This window comes from Thamnophis sirtalis, unplaced genomic scaffold (genome assembly GCF_051295495.1).
Source record: "Thamnophis sirtalis isolate CommonGarterSnake01/CBP01778 unplaced genomic scaffold, rThaSir2_p1.2 scaffold_9, whole genome shotgun sequence".
In the NCBI taxonomy this organism is placed as follows: domain Eukaryota; kingdom Metazoa; phylum Chordata; class Lepidosauria; order Squamata; family Natricidae; genus Thamnophis; species Thamnophis sirtalis.
Genome location: NW_028261389.1, coordinates 70,704,760 through 70,728,590, shown reverse-complemented (window position 1 = coordinate 70,728,590; position 23,831 = coordinate 70,704,760). Strand labels below are relative to the sequence as shown.

At 42.3% G+C, this 23,831-nt stretch overlaps 1 protein-coding gene across 1 annotated transcript in view; it reads right to left on the bottom strand.

Moving 5' to 3' along the window:
* ATXN10 (ataxin 10) overlaps nucleotides 1–23,344 on the bottom strand; it is a 75,773-nt gene extending 52,429 nt beyond the window's left edge. The window contains exons 1-3 of the mRNA XM_087722229.1: nucleotides 22,823–23,344; nucleotides 17,630–17,821; nucleotides 13,399–13,481 (exon numbers count right to left, since the gene is read on the bottom strand). Of these exons, the coding sequence (XP_087578355.1) occupies nucleotides 13,399–13,481; nucleotides 17,630–17,821; nucleotides 22,823–22,968 (421 nt within the window). The 5' untranslated portion in view covers nucleotides 22,969–23,344. The remainder of the gene's footprint in view (nucleotides 1–13,398; nucleotides 13,482–17,629; nucleotides 17,822–22,822) is intronic.
* Between the last annotated feature and the right edge of the window lie 487 nt (nucleotides 23,345–23,831).

Here is a 23,831-nt window from a genome sequence, read left to right as displayed (position 1 = left end):
TTTGGTCGACAGTTAGAACAATTAATCAGTGGAACAACTTGCCTCCAGAAGTTGTGAATGCTCCAACACTGGAAGTTTTTAAGAAGAGATTGGACAACCATTTGCCTGAAGTGGTGCAGGGTTTTCTGCCTAAGCAGAGGGTTAGACTAGAAGACCTCAAAAATCCCTTCCAACTCTGTTATTCTATTCTATAAACATATGTTTTACTTGTAAAACAGCATCAGAAGTGACTCCTTTTTCATTTGAAAGGGGAGACTTGGGGGGGGGGGATTCTCAAGTTGAGCCAGGTAACAAAACATTGTGAAGTCTCTACACTGTATAATTTATCATTTTCTTAAAAGTTCCCCCCCTCCAATAAAAAATTGATACAACGAATTATTTAAATCAAGACAGAACGTTGACAGTCACGGTGACATGGACAAGTGAGCAAATAGACAATGGAAGGAAAGGAGAAATCCAATGCAGGAACAGGATCATTATAGGCTGCATGGTGTAAAATAAGCAATATTTTAAAAGGGAAAATATTGAAGTCACTCACTACCCTCTTTATTTTTAGACAGTTTGGCAAACCGCTGCAATTTGCAGTCAAGGAACTCAACACCCTTCAGATCTCCATACGGGGAAACTGAAGCCCGCATATTCCATCGCCAGGATTTGCCTTTCTTTCAAATGCATCCAGTATGCTACTTTCAGATATTACATACATTAATATAAATCTTCCTTTCTGTATGATTTGGGGTTTTTTTAAAAATTGATTTTCGGTTTTAAAAAAAAAAGGTTCATTCAGTAGCTTTGATCAATGAAAGGCCAATGGATTTAAAGTTAGGACGACAAGAAAAACTTCTAAAAATCAAACAAACAAGCAAACTTTGGAGACACCCACAACACTAACACAAAGGGCATTGCTGGGGGGGGGAAAAATCAATAAATCCTCAGTTTCTCCCTTGTTTCAGAGTGGCATTTAATTACCTATTAAAATATAGACAGCCAGATATTAGGGAAACAGTTGGACGTGTTGATTGCCAGGACCCGAAAACTGTAATGGGTATTATATACTCATTATATTTATAATGCCTTGGTAAGGTCACACTTGGAATACTGCATCCAGTGTAATGTTGAGACTCTATAAAGAGTGCAGAGAAGAGCAACAATGATGATTAGGGGACTGGAGGCTAAAACATATGAAGAACGGTTGCAGGAACTGGGTCTGTCTAGTTTAATGAAAAGAAGGACTAGGGGAGACACGATAGCAGTCTTCCAATATCTCAGGGGCTGCCAGAAAGAAGAGGGAATCAAGCTGTTCTCCAAAGCAACTGGGGGCAGGACAAGAAGCAATAGATGGAAAATAATCAAGGAGAGAAGCAACTTAGAACTAAAGAGAAATTTCCTGACAGTTAGAACAATTAACCAGTGGAACAACTTGCCTCCAGAAGTTGTAAATGCCCCAACAGTGGAAGTTTTGAAGATGATGTTGGATAACCATTTGTCTGAAGTGGTGTAGGGTTTCCTGCCTAAGCAGTGGGCTGGACTAGAAGACTTCCAAGATGCCTTCCAGCTCTATTTTATTCTATTCTAATTCTAATTTTAATTCCTATTCTCCAAAAGGTGTTAGCCACCAGAGTTGTAGTAGAAGGGCCTGGGTACCTTGCTTCTTGAAGCAAACACAAAGACAATTTAAAATTAGGGTACCAGGGATCCCATTGTGGGCTTGGTTATTCTTCGAATGAAGATGCCCCTTAAAAACATCTAAAGTCAGCTCTCAAGAGGAATGAGGAATGCAGGAAAGAATGAATCCTCAGTGTAGGCAGTGCTGAAGATTCCATCTTCCAACAGTCATAGAAATTATCTCCCTAAGACCCATTAGATCACATAGGGTTGGCCTCCTCCGGGTTCCGTCTACTAGCCAATGCCATCTGGCTACTACCCGGGGGAGGGCCTTCTCTGTGGCAGCTCCGGCCCTCTGGAACGAACTCCCCGCAGGGATTCGGACCCTCACCTCTCTCCAGGCCTTCCGAAAAGCCGTAAAAACCTGGCTTCGCCAGCAGGCTTGGGGTTGATGAGTTCCCCTCCCTTCTTGACTTGTGTGGTGGCGTGATTCTTGCTTATTTTAATTATCTGTATTCTGTTTTATGTTCCCCTTTTCCCTTTTTGAGTTGTTCGCTGCCCTGAGTCCCTCCCGGAGAAGGGCGGCATACAAATAATAAAATTCAATTCAATTCAATTCAATTCAAATGACAGAGGAAGAGGGGGCAAGGAGGAAGTAGAAGTAGGAGGCTACTTACTAAAGAATAGCAATATACAATATGAGGGGTCCTTGGTGTTCTCTGAACTTATTTTCTCGTGGACGTTTCATTACCCAAACTAGATAACATCATCATCAGTGTTTGTCTTAATATGCAATATAAAGTCATTTTGTTTACCTTTCACAAATAAGAGCCCCCCCAAAATATTTTGGCACCATGTAAAGACATTTTAAATCAAGTGCTTTGAAACACAGAAACTATGGGATATTTGTGTGCTGTTTAAAATAGCTACACAAGTAAAACTTTGAATAAAAGGAATATAGTCAATGTTCATTGTTGCCCAGATTTCCTAGTCTACAAATTATCTTTCGCCCCCCCCCCTTTTAAAAATATTTTGATTTTGTATTTTTCAAATATATCATTTTTTATAAGTTTGATTTTTTTTCTGAGTTTACTAGCTTAAAAACTTTGTTAATGCAGCCTAGGATTGCATTGGCTTTTTTTGATTGTTGCCACACACTCTTGGCTCATATTTAAGTGACTATCCACTTGGACGCCAAAATGCACATTCACACATATACTTGCAGTATGAAATTGAGCAAAAGTCAATATTCAAATAGATTTTAACTTAACTTTCATTTTGTGAATCTTGGCTCACTGTGTAGACAATTTTACCAACTAATCCTAATTTTGCTGAATTTAAATAATCCCAAAGCACAAGTTATGCTATTTAATTGAAACCACTCTGGAAATTATTGAAAGACTGAGAAATGAATTCTTACGAAACAAAAAGATTCATGAAGATCTACCCTTCTGATGGCTTGTTTTTACCCTGTTTCCCCCCAAAATAAGCCCTCCCTGGATAATAAGCTCAATTGGGCTTTTGAGTGCATGCGCTAAAATAAGCCCTCCCCCGAAAATAAGCCCTCCCCGAAAATATTGCAGCACAGCAGCAGCCATGAGGTGACCAAGCTCACCAACACCTGCACCCCAAAAATAATAAGACCTCCCTGAAAATGAGGCCAAGTGCTTATTTCGGGGGGTCAAAAGAAAATAAGACCCTGTCTTATGTTCGGGGAAACGCGGTATTCCAAGAAGTAATACAACAAATTACAGAAATCTTCTTTCCAAGAAAGTAATCTCATTTGGAAGAATTGTCCCAGAACCTACATTCAATCAGGCAACAACCCTTACAACTAGAAATTCATTGCTCAATACAGATATCGGACTAAGAAAGCAGAACCATCACAGGGGGAAGGTAATCGCTAACCCTGGATTACAAAACGTAGCATGGGAAAACCCAGTTTGTTTCCAATTCCAGAACAAGCCGCAACTAACCGCAGTTCAGTTGATAATAGGGAGTATGGATCCAGTACAAAGGTGGGAGGAATGGGTAATATGATCAACTGCTTTAAATGGTCTCTTTTTAAAAAAGAAAAAGTTAAATATCGCGTCTTAACCCTGTCCCGTTAAAAGGGCTGCAGAATTACAATTCATAGTAACTTAGGGGAGTGTTCTGAAACAGCATATCACAGTGCCCTCTAGTGGCCAAAGCTCCCAACTGGTCCCAATGACATGCAATCTTTTTTTTTTTTAAACTACAACATTAAACCATATAAAATCGACAAGTCTACATTTTAAAAGTAAATGGGGCAAATGGCCCTGTGGGGCAACTGGGGGTCAAACACAAAAACAAACCAAGTTGATTTGGTTGAAGGACTCGGTTCCAACTCCTGTGTTTGCATGGCATTTGCGGGGAAAATACAGATCTCTCTAAAAATAAGTATGCCGGTGTTATATCAGAGTCTTTCCCTCTTCCTTCTGGAACAAGTTCTCCCATTGATATCTCCCCATTCCAGATAGTGATGAAATCTGCAAGTTCACACATCCTAAGTAAGATTTATAATCAAGGTGTCACAAGTAGAAGTAAACAGCATTATTGCAACAGCTCTTCAGAATTATATTCTTTTAATATTTGTACCATTTTTAAAGGAAACAGTCACTTTTGCGCCTAATTTTTAAATGCAGTACAATGTGATGTAATAGCAAGGTGCATTCCAATAGGAGAAAGTCCTCTGGAGTAAATAGCACCATCTGGTGGCAACTCCTTAACACAACCACCTTACTTCTGTCCGTATACACACAGGTGGAAAGCTTGATTTTTATGGCAAAAGATAGGTAGTCCTTGACATATGACCACAATTTATGTTGTTGAGCGAGATATTTGTTAAGGGAGCTTCGCCCCACTTTACAATTTTTCTTGCCACAGTGGTTCAGTGAATCACTGCAGTTGATAAGCTAGTAACCCAGCTGTTAAGCGAATCTGGCTTCCCCATTGATTTTGCTTGTTAGAAGTTCGCAAAAGGAGATCACATGATCTCTCTTCTGCAACGGTCATAAGTATGTACCAGTTGCCGTGTGAATTCTGATCCCATGATCATGGGGAAGCTGCAAAGGTTGTAGCTGTGAAAAATGGACATAAGTTGCATTTTAGAATAGAATGAAATGGAATAGAATTATTTATTGGCCAACTGTAACTGGACACACAAGTGTCGTTGTAACTTTGAACATTCACTAAAGGAACTTGGCAGAATTTGCAGTGGTCATTTCACCAGGTATAATAAGGCTTTAGCTGTTGTAAATCAGTAAATCCTCAACTTTGGCAACTTTTTAAGACAAATTCTGAAAGTTGAAGCCCGCGCATCTTAAAAGTTGCCAAGGCTGAGAGACACCACTCTAAACCCAAGATACCTGGCAAAGGATTTGGCAGCCCAGCTATTGAAACAGCCGCTGGATAATTCACCAACGACAGGGGGAGGCGAAAACGTATAGAAGCATCCTTGATCTGCCTGTTGCTGGTTCTTAAAAATAAGATACCCAAACAAAAATCCACTTCACGTGCCATTCCGCCAGGAGACACAATAATCAGATCTGGTCTCATTTGCCAACAAAACTTTTAAAAGAAACAAGAAGGGGTGAACTTTGGGAAGTATAACGTAATGTATGCAGGAACATGTTTCACAGAATTATAATTAATATCATCTGCTGTCCAACCCTATTTCTATTTCAGCTAAAATGCTGGTACACCAGTTTGCTTCCATGTGAACACAAAGAAACTGTGTGTCTGCGTCTGTGTGTGTGTGTGTGTGTGTATACATACATACATACATACATACATACATAGGTTTTCATAGATTTTCACGGGTGTAGGTATGCTGGTATTGTTGTATTTGAGTCTTTTCCCGTGTAAGATTGAGATTGTCTTGGCAACGTTTCGGCGAGGTCTCACTCGCCATCTTCAGGCTGGTGTTTTTGGCTTAAAGCGTGGCCGGAGCTGCCGTCTTTCTATAAATCTTGGTGGGGGTTGTGTGGAGTGCTGGCTTTATTTCAGTAAGTGGATTGATTGGTTGTGTGGCTGTATCATGATTGATAGATTGGTGCTGGTTGTGTGTCCGTTGTTGTTTTATGTTGTAACGGCCTGGGTGGTGGGTGGGGCTCATTTGTTTACCAAGGCTGGGTTTCAGATGTCTGGTAAGCGAGAGGTATCGCCACAACATGAATGAACGTGACGATGCCTCCCGCCTGCCAGACATCTGGAAACCAGCCCTGGTAAACAAACGAGCCCCACCCACCACCCAGGCCGTTACAACACGAAACAACAACGGACACACAACCAGCAGCAATCAGCACCAATCTACCAATCATGATACAGCCACACAGTCAATCAATCCACTTACTGAAACAAAGCCAGCACTCCACACACCCCCACCAAGATTTATAGAAAGACGGCAGCTCCGACCACGCTTTAAGCCAAAAACACCAGCCTGAGGATGGTGAGTGAGACCTTGCCGAAACGTTGCCAAGACAATCTCAATCTTACACGGGAAAAGACCCAAATACAACAATATACTATACTTTAAAAACATCCTAACTGGTAAAACAAGTCCTGAGTCAATTAGAGCGAAATGTATGCAGAGGCACGTGATTCCCTGCCACTTAATTGTCAAGCAGCAGAATATTTTGCACCGTTCGAAGGCTTTACTTGCTGTTCGCAACTTTCTGCGACGCACAACGCACCAGAAATTTTGATTTATTGGCGGAGACATATGAAAACAATCACTCGGGAGTATTCCCAAAGTGATCCCATCAGATTTTTTTTTTTGCTAGTATTTCATTCAAAGAGTATATTACAAAATCGTGGTATGAAATCTTATGCTTTTTGATCAATTACTGAGCTACTGAAGGAAAAAAAAAACATTCACTAGTCTGAATAACTCCTTTTCTCCCTCACCCCAACACCAGGCTGTGGGTTTTATTGCGCCATTTCAAGAGGCAATCGTGTTAGGGGAACAGTGGGCAAAACGTTGGTTGACCACATTTGATTTAAATTTTGTTTTCATCAAAACCTGGGTAACTGCAGTCGTCCGTCACTTGCCAGTTTTAATCTACGGGGTGTGCTGAATGTTTTGAGTTCACAATATTTGTGGCCTGTGGTTAAATGTTCTCATGGCCCGTAATTTGCTTGCACCTTTGATCGATTTTTGAAGCCACAGAGAGTTCATATAATGCAATGGAACAGCAAGAATCTATCCCAAGCGAGCTGTCCATTATCTATTTTTCTTTTGATCCCCTTTTAATTGATTGAACATTTGCATTCTATGCGCCACACAAATATCCCTCTAAAACAGGGCTCAGAAACCTTAAACACTCAAAGAGCCACAAAGGTCCTAACCAGAAGCCGACCAGAAGTCCAGTTCCCCCACCATAGAGTCTCCTCCTAGCATGGCGTTCTTTTTCCTCTGGAGACCAGAAGTCTGGTTCCCCCACCATAGAGTCTCCTCCTAGCATGGCATTCTTTTTCCTCTGGCGACTGGAAGTCCAGTTCCCCTACCATAGAGTCTCCTCCTAGCATGGCATTCTTTTTCCTCTGGCGACTGGAAGTCCAGTTCCCCTACCATAGAGTCTCCTCCTAGCGTGGTGTTCTTTTTCCTCTGGAGACCAGAAGTCCAGTTCCCCCACCATAGAATCTCCTCCTAGCGTGGCATTCTTTTTCCTTTGGTGACCGGAAATCTGGTTCCCCCACCACCGTGTCCTAACACAATGTCATTTTTCTTCTACGTGTCCTAACCGAAAGCCCTATCAATTGTGGAGCCAACCAGCGACAGGGAGCCGCAGCAGAGGGATGAAAGAGCCACATGTGGCTCCAGACCTGCGGGTTGCTGACCCTTACTCTAAAATAAGGCCTGTCTATTTATTTCTCAAGAAACCTGAGACACGCAACTAGTACCTAAGTGGGTTGCATGGAACTTGGCACAGGCAAAGGCACACTTATTAAATAAGAATAAAACCTTGATTTTATCTTTATTTTATTTTCAAACTTACTTTTAAGGCTTATTTCCTTGACCCTTCTACATTCCTACGTGCAGAATATGCATTGTAAGTGCACCATCACAAACTGGAACTGCAAAAAAGAGCCCGTAGTTTGTCAGGTGTTTGCATCCCTTAGACCTCTGGAACTGGCCACAAAATCTGGCATGCATTATTGTGCAAATGAAGCTAATGAGACAATTTGGGTCAACTGCAACATGGCAGATAGAAATGCTCTAATGCACATCCTATACGTAAGAGCATCAGAATGCATAGGACCATGATGGCAAACCTATGGCATGCATGCCAGAATTGCATGGTGCAGAACCCTCTCTGTGGGCAAGTGCGCCATCCCCAGCTGCTCTTCCAGGTTCCGTTGCGCGCATGCGCGCCGGACTGCTGCTTGGTTCTGGCACGCACATGGCCAGCAGGCATGCACGCGATGGAATCCGGAAGAGCAGCTGGTCGCCGCATGCAAGTGCTGATAATCAGTGAAAAACAGAACAATTCAAAGCAATACTGCACAGTTCAGAGATCTTATTAAACCTGTTCGTTACAAGGTTGGCAGAAACACGTTCTCTATCAATTCCATGCTGGCAGTAAAACTCACTCCTCTTTCTATAGTCAAACAAGCATTTATTGCCAGGTGTTCCACTTGAAAATATGCCTGTACTGCAATAGTTTCTATGCTTAATTGGCCATTTCTTTACTACTGTTAAGTCACTGGTATAAATATAAAAAAAAGAGAATTGCAGTAATACCAGTTTTCATCCTTTGCTTTTCCCTCTCGTGCACAGAATAATCCAGTGTTTCTCAACCTTGTCAACTTGAAGATGTCTGGAATTCAACTCCCAGAATTCCCCAGCCAGCATTCGCTGGCTGGGGAATTCTGGGAGTTGAATTCCAGACATCTTCATGTTGACAAGGTTGAGAAACACTGGAATAATCACTTTGTTTAATAAATGCTCCAATAATGCTAGATTTTATTTGACGGTATTCAAAGCCTATAATAAATATAAAATTTCAAGAGGAAGTCTTTCATGGATTCCAGGAATAACTAACATTATTTTTCATTTGAAGTTGTGCAGTATGATAATGACTGATTTTGGCAACTAATTCAATGATAACCTGGTCGGGAGGTAAGAAACAAGCAACTCAAAAGCCAAATATTATTATTAGTGGACTTTATGGCAATTTATATAGTATTTGTAGTGTCAGGAGGCAAAAAAAAATTGAAAGAGTTTGGAAGATGAATCCAACAGTAAGTTAAATAAAACACATACATTTATTCAATATTTTGATGTATATAATATATATATGATGTATATAATATATAATATATAATATATAATATATATTTTGATGTATAATATATTCATCACATGTGCCATTATCCCCAGAAATGAATACTTTAATAATATCATCTTGACAATATAATTACACCCCTGATTGTAGTTGTAAAAAACTGGCAGCAATCCCTTTGAAAAGAACAAAAGCGAAAGTTGGAAATAAATTCAGGGCTATCCTTTTTAAGTAACTAAGAAAAAATTGATGCAGGCTTCATTATAGTTACTCTGCTGGTTATTTTTGTCTACTACAGCGGTGTCCAAATTTGGGAACTTTAAGACTTGTGGACTTAGTCTACAACAATGACAATAATATAATTTTCATCAGTTTTTTCTTTAGTTACTTTAAAAGGATTTGCTCTGAATTTTAGACTAGTAAGATGCACTATTTAAAGCATAATTCAAATTTAAATACAATAAATGCAGAAATCGGCAATGGAAAAGCTGACCATTAAATATTATATATCTTGAAGAATTTAGCAGAATGAATTAGCATTTCTTCTCAATTAAATATTGACTAGTATAATATCCTAGGAGATTTTTTTTCCAGAATCATCCTTTTGTAGAGAAGGAAAATATATTATTCTTATCATGCCCCAGTTCTATTTAGGGTTCCTCTCTCCAGCCAATGAAATGTGCATTTTTAAAAAATAATTTGTATGCTGGATGGAACTATTATTTAATGTTTGCCTGTAGTTATATAGCCCATCTCTAGTTTGTATAGAATAACAGACGACTTTCTGAAAAAAAATAGGAGGGGGGGGTAAGACACCCATAACATACCTCGGGGGGGGGTTCTGTTATGATACAGCTGTGCCTTCAAATGGCTTCTACTGTACAGCTGTAAAATGAATTCTACTGTACAACGCAGTGGAGTTGCCATGGTAACGGCTTCACAGTACTCCACAAGGGGGCTCCCTCTGGTAAATAAATACCTGGATAACACCGGGTTATCGGCTAGTGTTATGATAAAAATGGTAGACCTCAGGCAGGCTAACTGCTCCCATCATCCGCCTTGGCTCTTCCTATAAATAACCTTAAAAAGCATTCCTGCTGTGCCTTCAAATGGCTTCTACTGTACTGCTGTAAAATGAATTCTACTGTACAACGCAGTGGAGTTGCCATGGTAACGGCTTCACAGTACTCCACAAGGGGGCTCCCTCTGGTAAGGGGGAAAATCCAACATTAGAAATTACATTTGATCTGGACATTCCCCCCCCCCCCCCCCGATAAATAAATACCTGGATAACACCGGGTTATCGGCTAGTGTTATGATAAAAATGGTAGACCTCAGGCAGGCTAACTGCTCCCATCATCCGCCTTGGCTCTTCCTATAAATAACCTTAAAAAGCATTCCTGCCCTTCCCCATGACACCATCATATCACTAGATTACAGCCCTTGAGTTACAACCACAATAGAGCCCAAAAATTATGCGGCTAAGTGAAACATTTCCTAAGTGAGTTTGCCCCATTTTGGGACCGTTCTTGCCACAGCTGTCAGTGAACCATTGCATTTGTTAATTTGTGAAACTGGTTTCCCCATTGACTTTGCTTGTCAGGAGGTCGCAAAAGGAGATCACATGATCCCAGGATACTGCAGTCATCATAAATATGAACTGGATGCCAAGTATCTGGATTTTGATCATGTGACCCTGGGGATGCTACAAGTCTGAAAATGGTCATCATTCACTTTTCTTCAATGCCATTGTAACTTTGATCGGTCACAAAGTGAAATGTTGTAAAATAAGGAATACCCATACTTCCTGAGGTGCCTCCAGAAGAAGGGAAGCTGAATTGGACCCTTCAACCCCTAACGTTGCTCATCCCCGATTTATTTATTCATTTATTTAATTTATATTGCTGCCTATTCACCCATGGCAACTCAAAGCAGCTTACGGAATATAAAACCACATTTAAAACAATTAAAAACGAACAAAAAGAATCAAATAAATTAATACAGCACAATATGACAAAATCTGCCCCCATGTAGAGTGCCTTGCAATAGTCAAGACGGGAAGTGACTAAGGCATGAGTGACTGTAAGTAGGGACTGTTGATCCAGGGAAGGGCATAGCTGGCGCACGAGCCGCATTTGCGCAAAGGACTTTCTGGCCATGACTGCCACCTGCTCTTCCAGGAGGAGTCATGAGTCCAGGAAACCCCCTAGATTACGCACAGGGTCTGTTTAGGGCAGTGCCACCCATTCAAGACCAAAGGTGGCAATTCTCCCTGGCCCAATGAACCCCAAACCCACAGCCACTTGGTCTTGCAAGGGTTTGCCATATTTTTCGGAGTATAAGACGCAGAAAGGTTTTGAAGAGGAAAAAATTTTAAAAAAGGTTTTTGCACTCTGCAAACCTCCCAAAAACAGCCCAATTTTGCAAAAATGGACTGTTGGGTTTTTTTTTTTCAAAAAAAAGGGCATGAATAGCCCTTAGGAGGCTTACAGTGTTCCTGCGGGGGGGGGGGGAGAGGGGGGCAAAAACGAGCAAAAAAAGGGCATTTATAGCCTTTAAGAAGGGTGCTGCTGGGAGTGGGAAATGGGCCATTTTTCACTCATTTCCGCCCTCCCCAGCCCCCAGGAGCACTCTGGAAGCCTCCTAAAAGCTATGCATGGCCATTTTGGTGAAGGGGGCAGAGTTTCTGCAGGCAAAAAATGCTGTATTCAGTGTATAAGATGCACCCAGATTTTCAGCCTCTTTTTTGAGGTAAAGGTGGATCTTATACTCTGAAAAATACGGTAGTTTCAACCAATTGCTCCCCATCCAGCCCCTAACAGCCTCTAGGCACTGTAAGAGGGAGGACATGAAAGGGAGAGCCTGTAGCTTCTGGTTTGTTGGTAGAGAGGGGTAGAACAACGTGTGCCATGCTCTCTCAATGAGGAAGCCACTGACATTTCCATAGCACAACCCCTAATCAAGAAACATTCCCATAATATGTCCTGGAAAGCAATGCAAGCAGGTTGCACCCACAGCATCAAAGGGAGGGTGCTCCAGCTGTACAAATAGGGAGGTAAATGCATACATAAAAATACTTTTCTCACACTTAAGCAAATCAAAGGGATGACAGAAGGTTGGACATAGTAGATTATGCTCAGGCCTTCGAATAAGGAGGTGCTGGACATAAAAACGAGAGTGCTTTCCTTTTATCTTAGGATGAATGGAGAGAATAGTCTTCTCTTTCTTTATATTGGGAAGTTCAGAGTGACAAGCATCTCCATTTTGAAGAACCTGGTTTTCATCAGAACCTCCATAAAACATGTGCAAAGGTTCTTTTCAATATTTCTTACAGAACAGGCACCGCGTTTCCCTGAAAATAAGACAGGATCTTATTTTCTTTTGACCCCTGAAATAAGCGCTTGGCCTTATTTTCGGGGAGGTCTTATTATTTTTGAGGTCCAGGAGACTGCGGGTGTGGTCACCTCATGGCTGTTGCTGTGTGCAGTATTTTCAGGGAGGGCTTATTTTAGTGCAGGCGCTCAAAAGCCTGATTGGGCTTATTATTACAGGGAGGTCTTATTTTCGGGGAAACAGGGTAAAAAACAAGCCACAGCGTTTAAATCTACCACTAATACAATTTCTATGGAGATCCTCAGTCATCCAAGTCATGCTTGTCCCAAAGGTGCTTTTTCAAGAGGCAACTGGACTCTCTGGGGTTGTTTTTTTTTAAAATACTTTTTTATTTTCCATTTTCATAACATATAATCACATGTATACATAGCCAATATCATATTGTATTAATTAATAATTACATCAGTTCATCATGCCATCAACTCCCGGAAAAAAAAAACTAAAAAAGATAGAAACCAATTATTGGCTCTTCTGCTCTCCATTCACCACTTTCTTCTGCCTCTCTCCTCCCCCTCCTTACCTCCTTTCTTCCCTCCATCATCCTTTTCTACTTTACTTCCCCTTCCTTTCTCCTTCTCCTCTCTCTTCTTTCCACTCCTCCTTATTCTCCTCATCTTCCTCCTCTTGCCCTCTCTCCTATCCCTCCCTTCCTATCTTTCTTCTCGCCTCTGCTTCCCACTCTTCCTCTCATTCATTTGGTGTATTCCTGGGGAGGGTTTTGAAGACATTTTGGTTTTCATCCAAGACACTTCAGAGCTGAAGAAGCTTCTTGGATGAGAAGCAAAAAGTCTTCAAAGAAAAACCAGAAAGTCCCATTGCCTCTTGAAAAAGCACCTTTTTGGACACTAATAAAGTTCCATAAAGAATGTAATACATTTTAAGAGGAGGATTTGGTAGTTCTTAATGGTAAGAACACCGTCGAGGCTGCCAAGAAATGTTTTTGTAAAATGAAGCCGGCAGTATTTTTCCCCGCCACCTCCACAACAAAATTAACATTGTGAGTGCGTTCAGAAAGGCACAACAGCTTTTAGTAGAGAAGTTTGGGGGAAGCTGATTGATAAGACTGCAGTAACTACAGTTGACCAATACTTACCTATCAAGCGTGATTCCAGATCATTTTCTAATTTCTGTAACAACTGGATAATATGGATAGATGCATCAATCAGACCCAGGCTCCTATAAAGGTCCATTTACAAATGGAGAAATTAACATTATATGCAACATTATTATAGAGACACATTATAAAACTCTCAGAAAACACCATTATATACACTCTACAACAGGAAACACAGAGCAAAGCAATCCTCTACCACTGTTAACCTTTGTGGTAGCATCAAGTTGTTGGCAGAAAAAGATGGAATTGAAGAAAATGAGGAATTGGCTGAATGAGCCTCTATTACCTTCTCAACAAACCTATTAAATCTTAGGCTAATGGCCTGTGTTATATGATCATCCTGTGAGCTTCCTGGCTCAGGTGGGCTTGCCAGCATCCAGAATTGAGGATATCTCTTTAGCGCAGCGGTATGGCAAATTGGTGCTGAACGTGGACTCTTAAAATGCAGCCAGGCAGCTGCACAGAGAACCGGTTTAACCCTTTGGATGGTCTTTGAGGGCAGCCCCAGGTAGACCAAACTGCAACAGTCCAACCTTGAGATGGCAAGTATACAAATGACTACAAGTTACGCTTTCTAACCAAGGGATGCAACTGGCGTACAAAACATAATTGCTTAAGATTAATTGGCGATAGCCTCTTCCCTCTGTTCCAGCAGGATCAATGAGACCAGGAGAACCACCAGAGGTGGTATTCAGACGGTTCGGACTGGTTCGACTGAACCGGTAGCAATAAACTGCAGGTGAGCCGGCCCACTCGCCTTCTCTTCAAAACATCCTATGTAGCCTCGTTCTTGACGCTGTGCGCATGAGTGCATGCCATGCGTGTAAGTAAAGCGCATGGGCAGAAGACCACACACATGCACAGAAGGCACACGTGACACGAGTGTGTGAATGCTCACAGTGGCGAACCGGTGGTAAACCTAAGTGAATCCCACCACTGAGAATCACCAGATTGCAAATGGCTCTGAATATGGGAGGATGAACCATTTCTGGTTGCAAAACACTCTTTTTGCTACGATTCAGCTAAAGCTGTTCATCTCCATCCAGATCCTAACCAGTTCTAGGCATTCAAGTCATTTCAACTTTGACTAATGGCCAGATTCATTCAACACTATGAAAATGAATATTACTATGAGAGGTCCTATTCATAATATTGAAGAAAATATGTTACTTTGAGTCTTCAGACTCTCTCTGTGATTGAAGTACTATGGGTATTAAAATGAAATGGCTTCCACCACTGAATTGAGAACAATACTGTCCATAAAATGGAGAAAGTCTGAAATCTGCAACCACAAAACATTTTAAATATACAATTCCTAACTGTGGCCTGTTTCAGTTTATTAATGAGGCAATACAAATTATAGTTTATCGCCACATATGAACTACATCAATACATTCTTCTAGCTCATGCCCATTGTTTTCAGTAATGCCAGATTTTATATGTGTTAAAATATCTAGAGAAAACTCACCTCTCTCTAAAACCACAATATTCAATTATTATTTTTTTTAAGGTATGGCATTTAGTAAGAATTTTAAGAAATTAAATTGAATGGAATTTTAAGAAATTAAATTAAAAGAATCAAATGAGGCACTGCCTGTACTGTTCCAAAAAGTTATTATCCTTTCTAGTGGGTAAATCCAAATAGCTGAGCTGAGCCATATCTCATGATCATCTTTGCATGAAGAACTCACTGCATATTTTTTACACAAACTATTAAAGAAGCAGAAAACTAGGAAATCTTTTTTTACAAGAAGTAGTAATAAGAGATCATAAAAGTGGTCTCCACAATTGCTATTCTTTAGTGAAATTTTAGGTAATACCATAAAGAGTACATTGTGGCAAATATTGGCACATATTCCTGTTTTATAAGCTACTAGTGGATAACCCAGGATTGTCCGGCTATTTATTTATAGGGGGACCAAACGTAATTTCTAATGTTGGATTTTCCCCCTTACCAGAGGAGCCCCTTTGTGGAATACTGTGAAGCCATTACCAGGGCAACTACACTGCACTGCACAGTAGAAGACATTTTACGGCAGTACAGTAGAAGCCATTTTAAGGAACAACAGGCTGTATCTTAACAGAACACCACCACCACCCCGAGGTCCGAACCGGTAGAATCTCACCCCTGAGTACTTCTCAATCTTAGCGTGGCTGAAAAATTCTGAGAATTGTAGTCCACACATCTTAAAGTTGCTACGGTTGAGAAACACCAGTGTACCTTCTACACATCATGTATTTTGCAGAAGTGTGCACTGTATCTGTGCATATTTAACAAGACCTAATGGAGAGACAGTGGCAACTGAATGTAGCCTGAAAACCAGATATTTTAGGTTAATATGTTATTTCTGCTAGATTTCAACAAGTACCGTATTTTTCGGAGTATAAGACATACCCTTTTCCCTCAAAAAAGAGGCTGAAAATCTGGGTGCGTCTTATACACTGAATACAGCATTTTTTGCCTCCCGAAATCCCGCCACCTTCACCAAAATGGCCATGCATAGCCTTTAGGAAGCTTCCAGAGTGCTCCTGGAGGCTGGGGAGAACAGAAATGAGCAGTAACATAATCAAATCATTATCATGATCTGCCTTTGGTAGATAATAGCTCAGGCTCCTGTGGTAGGCTTCTAATAATTTTCAGTATAATATTTCATAGCTACTCAAGTACTATAAAAATAGTACAAAATTATGAATACCGTATTTTTCGGAGTATAAGACACACCGGAGTATAAAACGCACTGGACTATAAGACACACCAGAGTATAAGGCGCACCAAGGTTTTGAAGAGGCAAATTAATAAAAAAAGTAGGTAGGTAGGTAGGTAGGTAGAGGGATAGAGAGGGAGAGAGAGAGAAATACAGTAGGTAGGTAGGGAGAGAGAGAGTAGTTAGGTAGGTAGGTAGGTAGGTAGGTAGGTAAAGGGAGAGAGAGATAGAGATAGATAGATAGATAGATAGATAGATAGATAGATAGATAGATAGATAGATAGATAGATAGATAGATAGATATACAGTAGGTAGTAGGGAGAGAGAGAGTAGGTGGGTACATAGGTAACTAGAGGGGGGAAGAGAGAGAGAGAAATATAGTAGATAGGTAGGGAGAGAGAGAGTAGGTAGGTACATAGATAGATAGAGGGGGGAAGAGAGAGAGAGAAATACAGTAGAAAGGTAAGGAGAGAGAGAGAGTAGATAGACAGGTAGATGTTTCCAGGTGTCATGGGGTGGAGAAGGAAATCTCTGACAATCTGCAACATCAAAGATTCTGTTTCTGCTGGCACAGCACTTTATCAATCTAATTCTCATCAATCAATTAAAGAGCTTCCCAAAAGGGAAAAAAAAAGTTTTTGCACTCTGCAAACCTCCCAATAATGGCCCACTTTTTGCAAAAACGGGCCCATTTTTTAAAAACGCATGAATAGCTTTGGGGGGGCTTGCAGAGTGCTCCTGGGGGAAGGGGGCAAAAACAAACAAAAAAGGGCTCATTTTTCGCGAAAACAGGGCCGTTTTTTTGTCAAAAAAATTTCATGCTTAGCCTTATGGAGGCTTATAGAATGCTGCTGGGGGCTGCGGGGGGCAAAAAAACGACCCTTTTTTGCTCATTTCTGCCCTGCCCAGCCCCCAGGAGCTGTCTGAACGCCTCCATAAGGCTATGCACGGCCATTTTGGTGATGGGGGCGGGGCTTCGGGAGGCAAAAAATGCTGTATTCGGTGTATAAGCAGCACCCAGATTTTCAGCCTCTTTTTTGAGGGAAAAAGGTGCGTCTTATACTCCGAAAAATATGGTAGTTCACTGAACTTCCATCTCTGAATAGTTCCACTGTACAACATACTCAGACGGCATAAAAGAAGAAAATAACCGCCAAACACCCAAAAGGGGGGGGCACCAAGATTGCAAAATGAGGTCTAATCTAATACTTTTGAACAGAGTCAAACAAATACAATATTATGCATCGGTCCGTTAGCCTGACCTATGAATTCATTCACTCACAAGGTTTCATTCCAATGCCAGAGAAAAATCATCTCCTATTAATATGCTGGGAGTAGACAAAAGATGAAGTGAGTTAACAAAGAGAGAGATGGATTTCAAAGAGAGCAAGCTTCCCAAGTTAAATCCGATAAAAACTCAAGAAACATGAACAAAGGATGGAATTTAAGCATTACAAATAAAGCTATGCATGTATAGGCTTCACTCACAGGAGCCAAAACTATACCTCATAATATTTTGGCTATTTGCACTCTGCACGCAAGCATTCCGAAGGCACCGAAAACATTCAGATAACAGTTGTAGCCGTGAATCCAGATGTCCCAATGTACTGGCATCCTGGCAGGTCACTTCAATCTCATGTGAAACCTTTTTCAAAATCTGCAGGAGATCTTGGAACAAACTTTCCGTCGCTGTTTCCCTGAAATGAAAAACAAACACGAAATGAAGTAACGGTATTATCAAAGCAAACCTCTATAACAGGGGTGTGAAACTCAATGTCCGCAGGCCGGATCCGGCTTGTAGGGTGGTGCTTAAATCCAGCCCATGGAGCTGGCCTGGAAATATCAAAGTACCGGCCCCCAGTGCATTTGCTGGCCAAAACGGGTCACCTGCAACCCTTAAACGGCCCGTTTTCGGCCTCCCTGGCGTCCAGCAACACTCTGGAAGCCTCCTAAAGGCAACGCATGGCCATTTTGGTGAAGGGGGTGGGGTTTCAGGAGGCAAAAAAATCTGTATTCAGTGTATAAGACGCACCCAGTTTTTCAGCCTCTTTTTTGAGGGCGTTCAGCAACATTCTATCTGCCAAAAACAGGGGCCTCTGCGTGGTCAGTTTTAGGGAGGCAGAGTACCGCAGGAAGCCGGGCAGGCTGAAAATGGGCCGTGCAGGGGCTTCAGGAGCAGTGGTGGGTTTCAACCGGTTCGTGGCGGTCCCCGCGAACCGGTTGGTCGGCGAACCCGAAAGTAAGTAACTTCCGGGAACGGCGAAGGGCCCAGCCACATGCCCGCGCTCCTTACCCGGTTTTGACGAGTTCTGCGCTTCCACGCATGCGCAGGACACATACAGCGCCTGTGCGATCCTCCAGGAGCAGCTGGAGCATCGCACAGACGCTAGTACGCATGCTTGCACTGCGCGCGTGCACGAGGACGCCGCTGGCCCCGTTCCAACCGAACCGGTTGGAACGGGGTGAGAAACCCACCCCTGTTCAGGAGCCTCCAGGTGGCCCATTTTTGGCCAGCAGAATGCTGCAGGTGTCTGTCCAGTCTCCCCCTGTCCCCCCCCCCTCCGGCCCGCAGAGAACTACAAAGCTGATCTAGCCCTCGAAGAAATCCAGTTTGACACCCCTGTTCTATAACAAATTTGCCATAGGCTTTTTTAAAAACAAAATTGCTTATTTTGAGGGGAAGAAAGGAAAGGTCAAGAGGGAAATTTAGACATCTAGCAAATTTTTTTTTTCCTGGAGGGGATGTGGGGTTCACATTTCTATTCTAGTTATGTAGAAATTCGAAGAAATTCACGAGTCTCTGCCCACCTGATAAGATTTTAAAACTAGATTTAAATCTACCTTCCCTTTTATCTACCATAAACCGAGATCTACAGTGGTATAACCACACCTAGGAACACTTTGTGCAACTGGGACAAATATATCAGGCTTACTGGCTCCCAGAAAGCCATCTTAAGCTAATCTCCTGACACAGAACAAAAAGTTGTGAATATTTTTTTTCCGTGGCACGACAAAACCACGCTTGACTAAAGCGGGCCCAATTAAACCGCGTCGCTGACGTCATCAACAGGGCGACAACAGCCAGCGCAGAGAAAGAAGGACGCTTTAAATGGCGCTTTGAAAGCAAGCCGATTCAACTTAAGGTAAGGGTTAGGTTTAGGGTTAGCTTTAGGGTTAGCTTTAGGGTTAGGTTAAGGGTTAGGGTTAGGTTTAGGGTTACGTTAAGGGTTAGGGTTAGGTTTAAGGTTAGGTTAAGGGGTTAGGATTAGGTTTAGGGTTAGGTTAAGGGTTAGGGTTAGGTTTAGGATTAGGTTTAGGGGGGTTAGGTTTAGGTTTAGGGGTTAATTTTAGGTTTAGCGTTTACAGCGTGCTTCTGTCTCCGCGCTGTTGTCGCCCTGTGATGACATCAGCTACGTGGTTTCGTCGAGCGCGCTTTAGTCTAACACGGTTTTGTGGTGGAACCTTTTTTTTCCATCAGCCTTCATTTAAGAGCCCCATTTTCATCCAATCCAGTCAGGCTGTGCCTACTAGATGCTTGGTTTCAAAACCTGCCCAATCTGGCTTCTCCTGATCCAAGCAGCACGTCCTCCAAATTTATTTTAATAAAATAAATTCAGGTGCCCATCTATGCGTAGATTCATTTGGGGAGGGGGGGGGGTCTTACTGAACAAAATCTCATATAACAATATTCCTCTTAGTGAATCTGAATGTATGAACCAATGACGTGATGCAAAGCTTCAAAAGAAAATAAATAGAATGTAAACCCTAAGTGGCATCGACAGAAAGACATTGGCAAGATCGAGAGAAGTTGATGTTCCTCAACTGCTCCTAGAACATTGTTATGGCCATCGGTTTTGGAAAAGAGATTGCCAAACTGGAATTTATCTCAAGGAAAGGAATTGAGATGAACATGTCTAAAATTGTAGAGTCTCTTGATCGAGGGTGGGGTTGGAGTAGAAGACCTCTGAGGTCCCTTCCAACTCTGTTATCCTCTGTTCTATGGAACAGAGGTCCCCGTGGAGATTCGGACCCTCTCCACCGTTCGGGCCTTCCGGACGGCCGTGGAGACCTGGCTGTCCCAGCAAGCCTAGGGTTGAGTCCCCCCCCCCCCTACTCAAATTTGCTGTGTCTGTTGTGCTTTTAAATTGTTCGTATTGTCTGATTGTTTTGTCTTACTTTTGTAATTTCCCCTCCCTTGGCTTTTGTTCAGCCGCCCTGAGTCCCTTTGGGGAATAGGGCAGCCTACAAATTGAATAAACTCCAACTCCAAACTCCAAAAGTGGCCTGCAAGAAAAAGACTTGTAAGAAATAGCTGGAGGTTTGAACTTGTTCATCTCAAAGAGAAATCTAGAGAAGGGGGAACAGTGGGGAGATATGACCATTGTTTAAAGAAAATGGTAGAAAATGGAGAAGGCTAAACAGGTGAGCCTATTTTGATATACTGGTTAACCAGGAGTTGGAAACATCTCTTAGGTATGAAAGCTGACTGGTGACTTTGGGCCAAGCATGACTCTCAACCTAACCCACCTGACAGAGTTCTTGTTTGGGGCGGGGGGGACACGAGGCAGAGTCTAAATCAGTGTTGTTCACCCTCAACAATTTTAAGAGATAATTTATAGAATAACAGAGTTGGAAGGGACCTTGGAAGTCTGCTAGTCCACCACCCTGCTCAAGCAGGAGATCCTATACCCGTGATGGCAAACTTATGGTACGCGTGCCGGAAGTGGCATGCAGAGCCATCTCTTTGGGCACGCGAGCCGTTGCCCGTTGCTCTTCTGGGTTCTTCACACACCCGGGAGCACCGGAACCCGAAGAGCAGCCACCTGGTGTGCATGGGCGGCTGCCCTTCCGGTTTCGGTGTGTGCATGCGCACTGGCCATGCTGGTCTTCCGGTTTCTGGCACGCATGTGTGTGCCAAGAGCAGCTGGCCGGTGCCAGGAAGATGATCTTACAGTTTCCAGCATGAACATGTGGTGTACAGCCACCTCGTATTCACACACATGCACACGTGAAACCGTAAGACAAGTGGCTGTCCAGTCTCTTCTTAAAAGCCTCCGGTGATAAGGCACCTACAACCTCTGAAGGAAAGCTGTTCCACTGGTTGATCGTTCTCGCTGTCAGAAAATGTATCCTTCTTTCTAGGCTGAATCTCCCTTGATCCATTTCCATCCGTTGTTCCTTGCCTGCCCTGCGGGTGCTTTGGAAAATAAGTTGTCTCACTCCGCTTTCTAACAGCCCGTCAAATACCGGAACGCACAGACATGTATAGAAATACACATAGATGTGTGGATTTCAACACCCAGGATTTCTCAGCTAGCCGGACTGGCTAGGGAATCTCGGCGATAAGTATTAATAAAGGAGAATATTTGTAGCTCGGGATTGACATGAGGGGTCCTTTGTGCTCTGAGCTTGTTTGTTATCTTGACAGACGTTTCATTACCCAAACTATGTAACATCATCAGCACTAGAAGGCAGTAGGTTTTGTGGGATGTAGGAGGAGGAGGATGACGACGACGACTGTGGGGTCCTTGGTGCTCTTTCAGCTTGTTTCTTTTCTTGCAGACATTTCATTACCCAAAGAAGGTAACATCATCTGTGGTAAAAGTCTGTAGAGTCTGTAGAGATTTTCAGCCATCCAGGTCACGGCTGAGCAAAAGGTGTTTTTTCAGGAGGCACCTGGACTTTCTGTTTTTTTCTTTTGAAGACGTTTCACTTCTCATCCAAGAAGCTTCTTCAGTTCTGACAGGACAATGGGGAATGAAAGGATTTATATTCCTTGCAGACAGCTGGTCCTTTGCATCCTTTTAGAGGGTCCTTGAAGCACTTGGGAGGCATAGCTGTGTCCTCAGGATCACCTGAATAGTGATAATAGTTCCTGTAGTGTGCAATTTTTTTCCCTCTGAAAATCCATTCCTACTACCCCTCCATTCCAAGGGTGCTCATCCCAAATTGTATAGCAAAAGGCTGTGGAGATTCTCCGTCCTCCAGGTCATGGTTGTCCCACAGGTGCTTTTTCAGGTGGCAACTGGGCTTTCTTGTTGTTTTTTTCTTTGAAGGTGTTTTGCTTCTCACCCAAGAAGCTCGATGGTGGGGAACGGAAGGATTTATACTCCTCCGTCATTTGCATTTGCTGTAGTCAAGACATCACCCAGACTAGCACAATGTTACCTGATTTGGGTAAAGAAACATCTGCAAGAAAACAAGCAAGCTCAGAGAGCACCAGGACTGCATAGTTATCTTCCTACTCCTACTCCTCCTCCTCCTTCCACAAACCCACTGCCTTTTAGTTTTGATGTTACCTTGCTTGGATAATGAAACTTCTGCGCGAAAACAAGCAAGCTGAGAGAGCACCAAGGACCCCACAGTCCTTGTCCTCCTCCTTTCCACAAGCCCTTCTGTCTTTTAGCTTTGATGATGTTACCTAGTTTGGTAATGAAATGTCTGCAAGAAAGCTCAGAGAGCACCAAAGAGTCCATAATTAACTCAATTTATCTTCAAACCAGGGGGAAAAAAACATTCCTAGTCCATGAGAAGACCTCAATGCCTAGGCAGCCTCTATTGCCTTGGGGATGGTGGTTGGGGTGGGGTGGGGTGAAATATAACCCCGTCCAGTAGCGACCACTCCCCCGTCGCCAACACGCATGCGCGCCTCCCCACGTGACACACACACACACACACCCCGCCGACGCCGTCCTCACCTTACTGCCGCCTCCCGGAAGAGGCTCGTAGCCCGCTTCAGCGTCGCCAGCCCGTCGTCCGGTAGCATCGCCGGCTCCGAAGCGCGTTCTGCAAAGCGCCTCAACTCCGCCGCCAGCCCGGGCAAATTTTCCCCGGCCGCCGTCATGGCGAAGGGAATGGGAGGGAGGGAGGGGGGGCGTCCGTCTCAACCCCCGGAGTTGCGTGCTCGGGTCAGAGGTCACGAGGGTTCCCTGGAGAGAAGCCGTGGGGCGCTCCGGGCACCTCTTTCTCTTTCGTTCTCGACGCGTGCGTCTCCCCTCCTGCACATGCGCAGAGAGTCGCGGTGGCCTTGCGTTACCGTGGTGTAACTGCGTCCATTGCGACGCTTAACTCGCCTGCTTTGGGCAGTGAAAGACGCGCATGCGTGGACTTCTTGCAGACGTTTAAGAATAGAATAAATTTAGAATAGAATAAGAATATAAAATAGAATAAGAATTTAGAATAGAACAGAAGAATAGAATAAGAATAAGAATTTGGAATAGAACAGAATAAGAGTAGAATAAGAATATAGAATAAGAATTTGGAATAGAACAGAATAAGAGTAGGATAGAATAAGAATTTAGAATAGAATAATAATATAGAATTAGAATTTAGAATTTAGACTAGAACAGTAGAATAGAATAAGAATATAGAATAGAATAACAATTTGGAATAGAACAGAAGAATAGAATAAGAATATAGAATAAGAATTTAGAATAAAATAATAATTTGGAATAGAATAGAATAAGTAGAATAGAATAAGAATATAGAATAGAATAACAATTTAGAATAGAACAGAAAAATAGAATAAGAGTATAGAATAAGAATTTAGAATAAAATAATAACAATTTGGAATAGAACAGAATAAGTGTAGAATAGAATAATAATATAGAATAGAATAAGAATTAAGAATAGAATAATATAGAATAAGAATTTGGAATAGAACAGAATAAGAAAAGAATAGAATAAGAATATAGAATAGAATAAGAA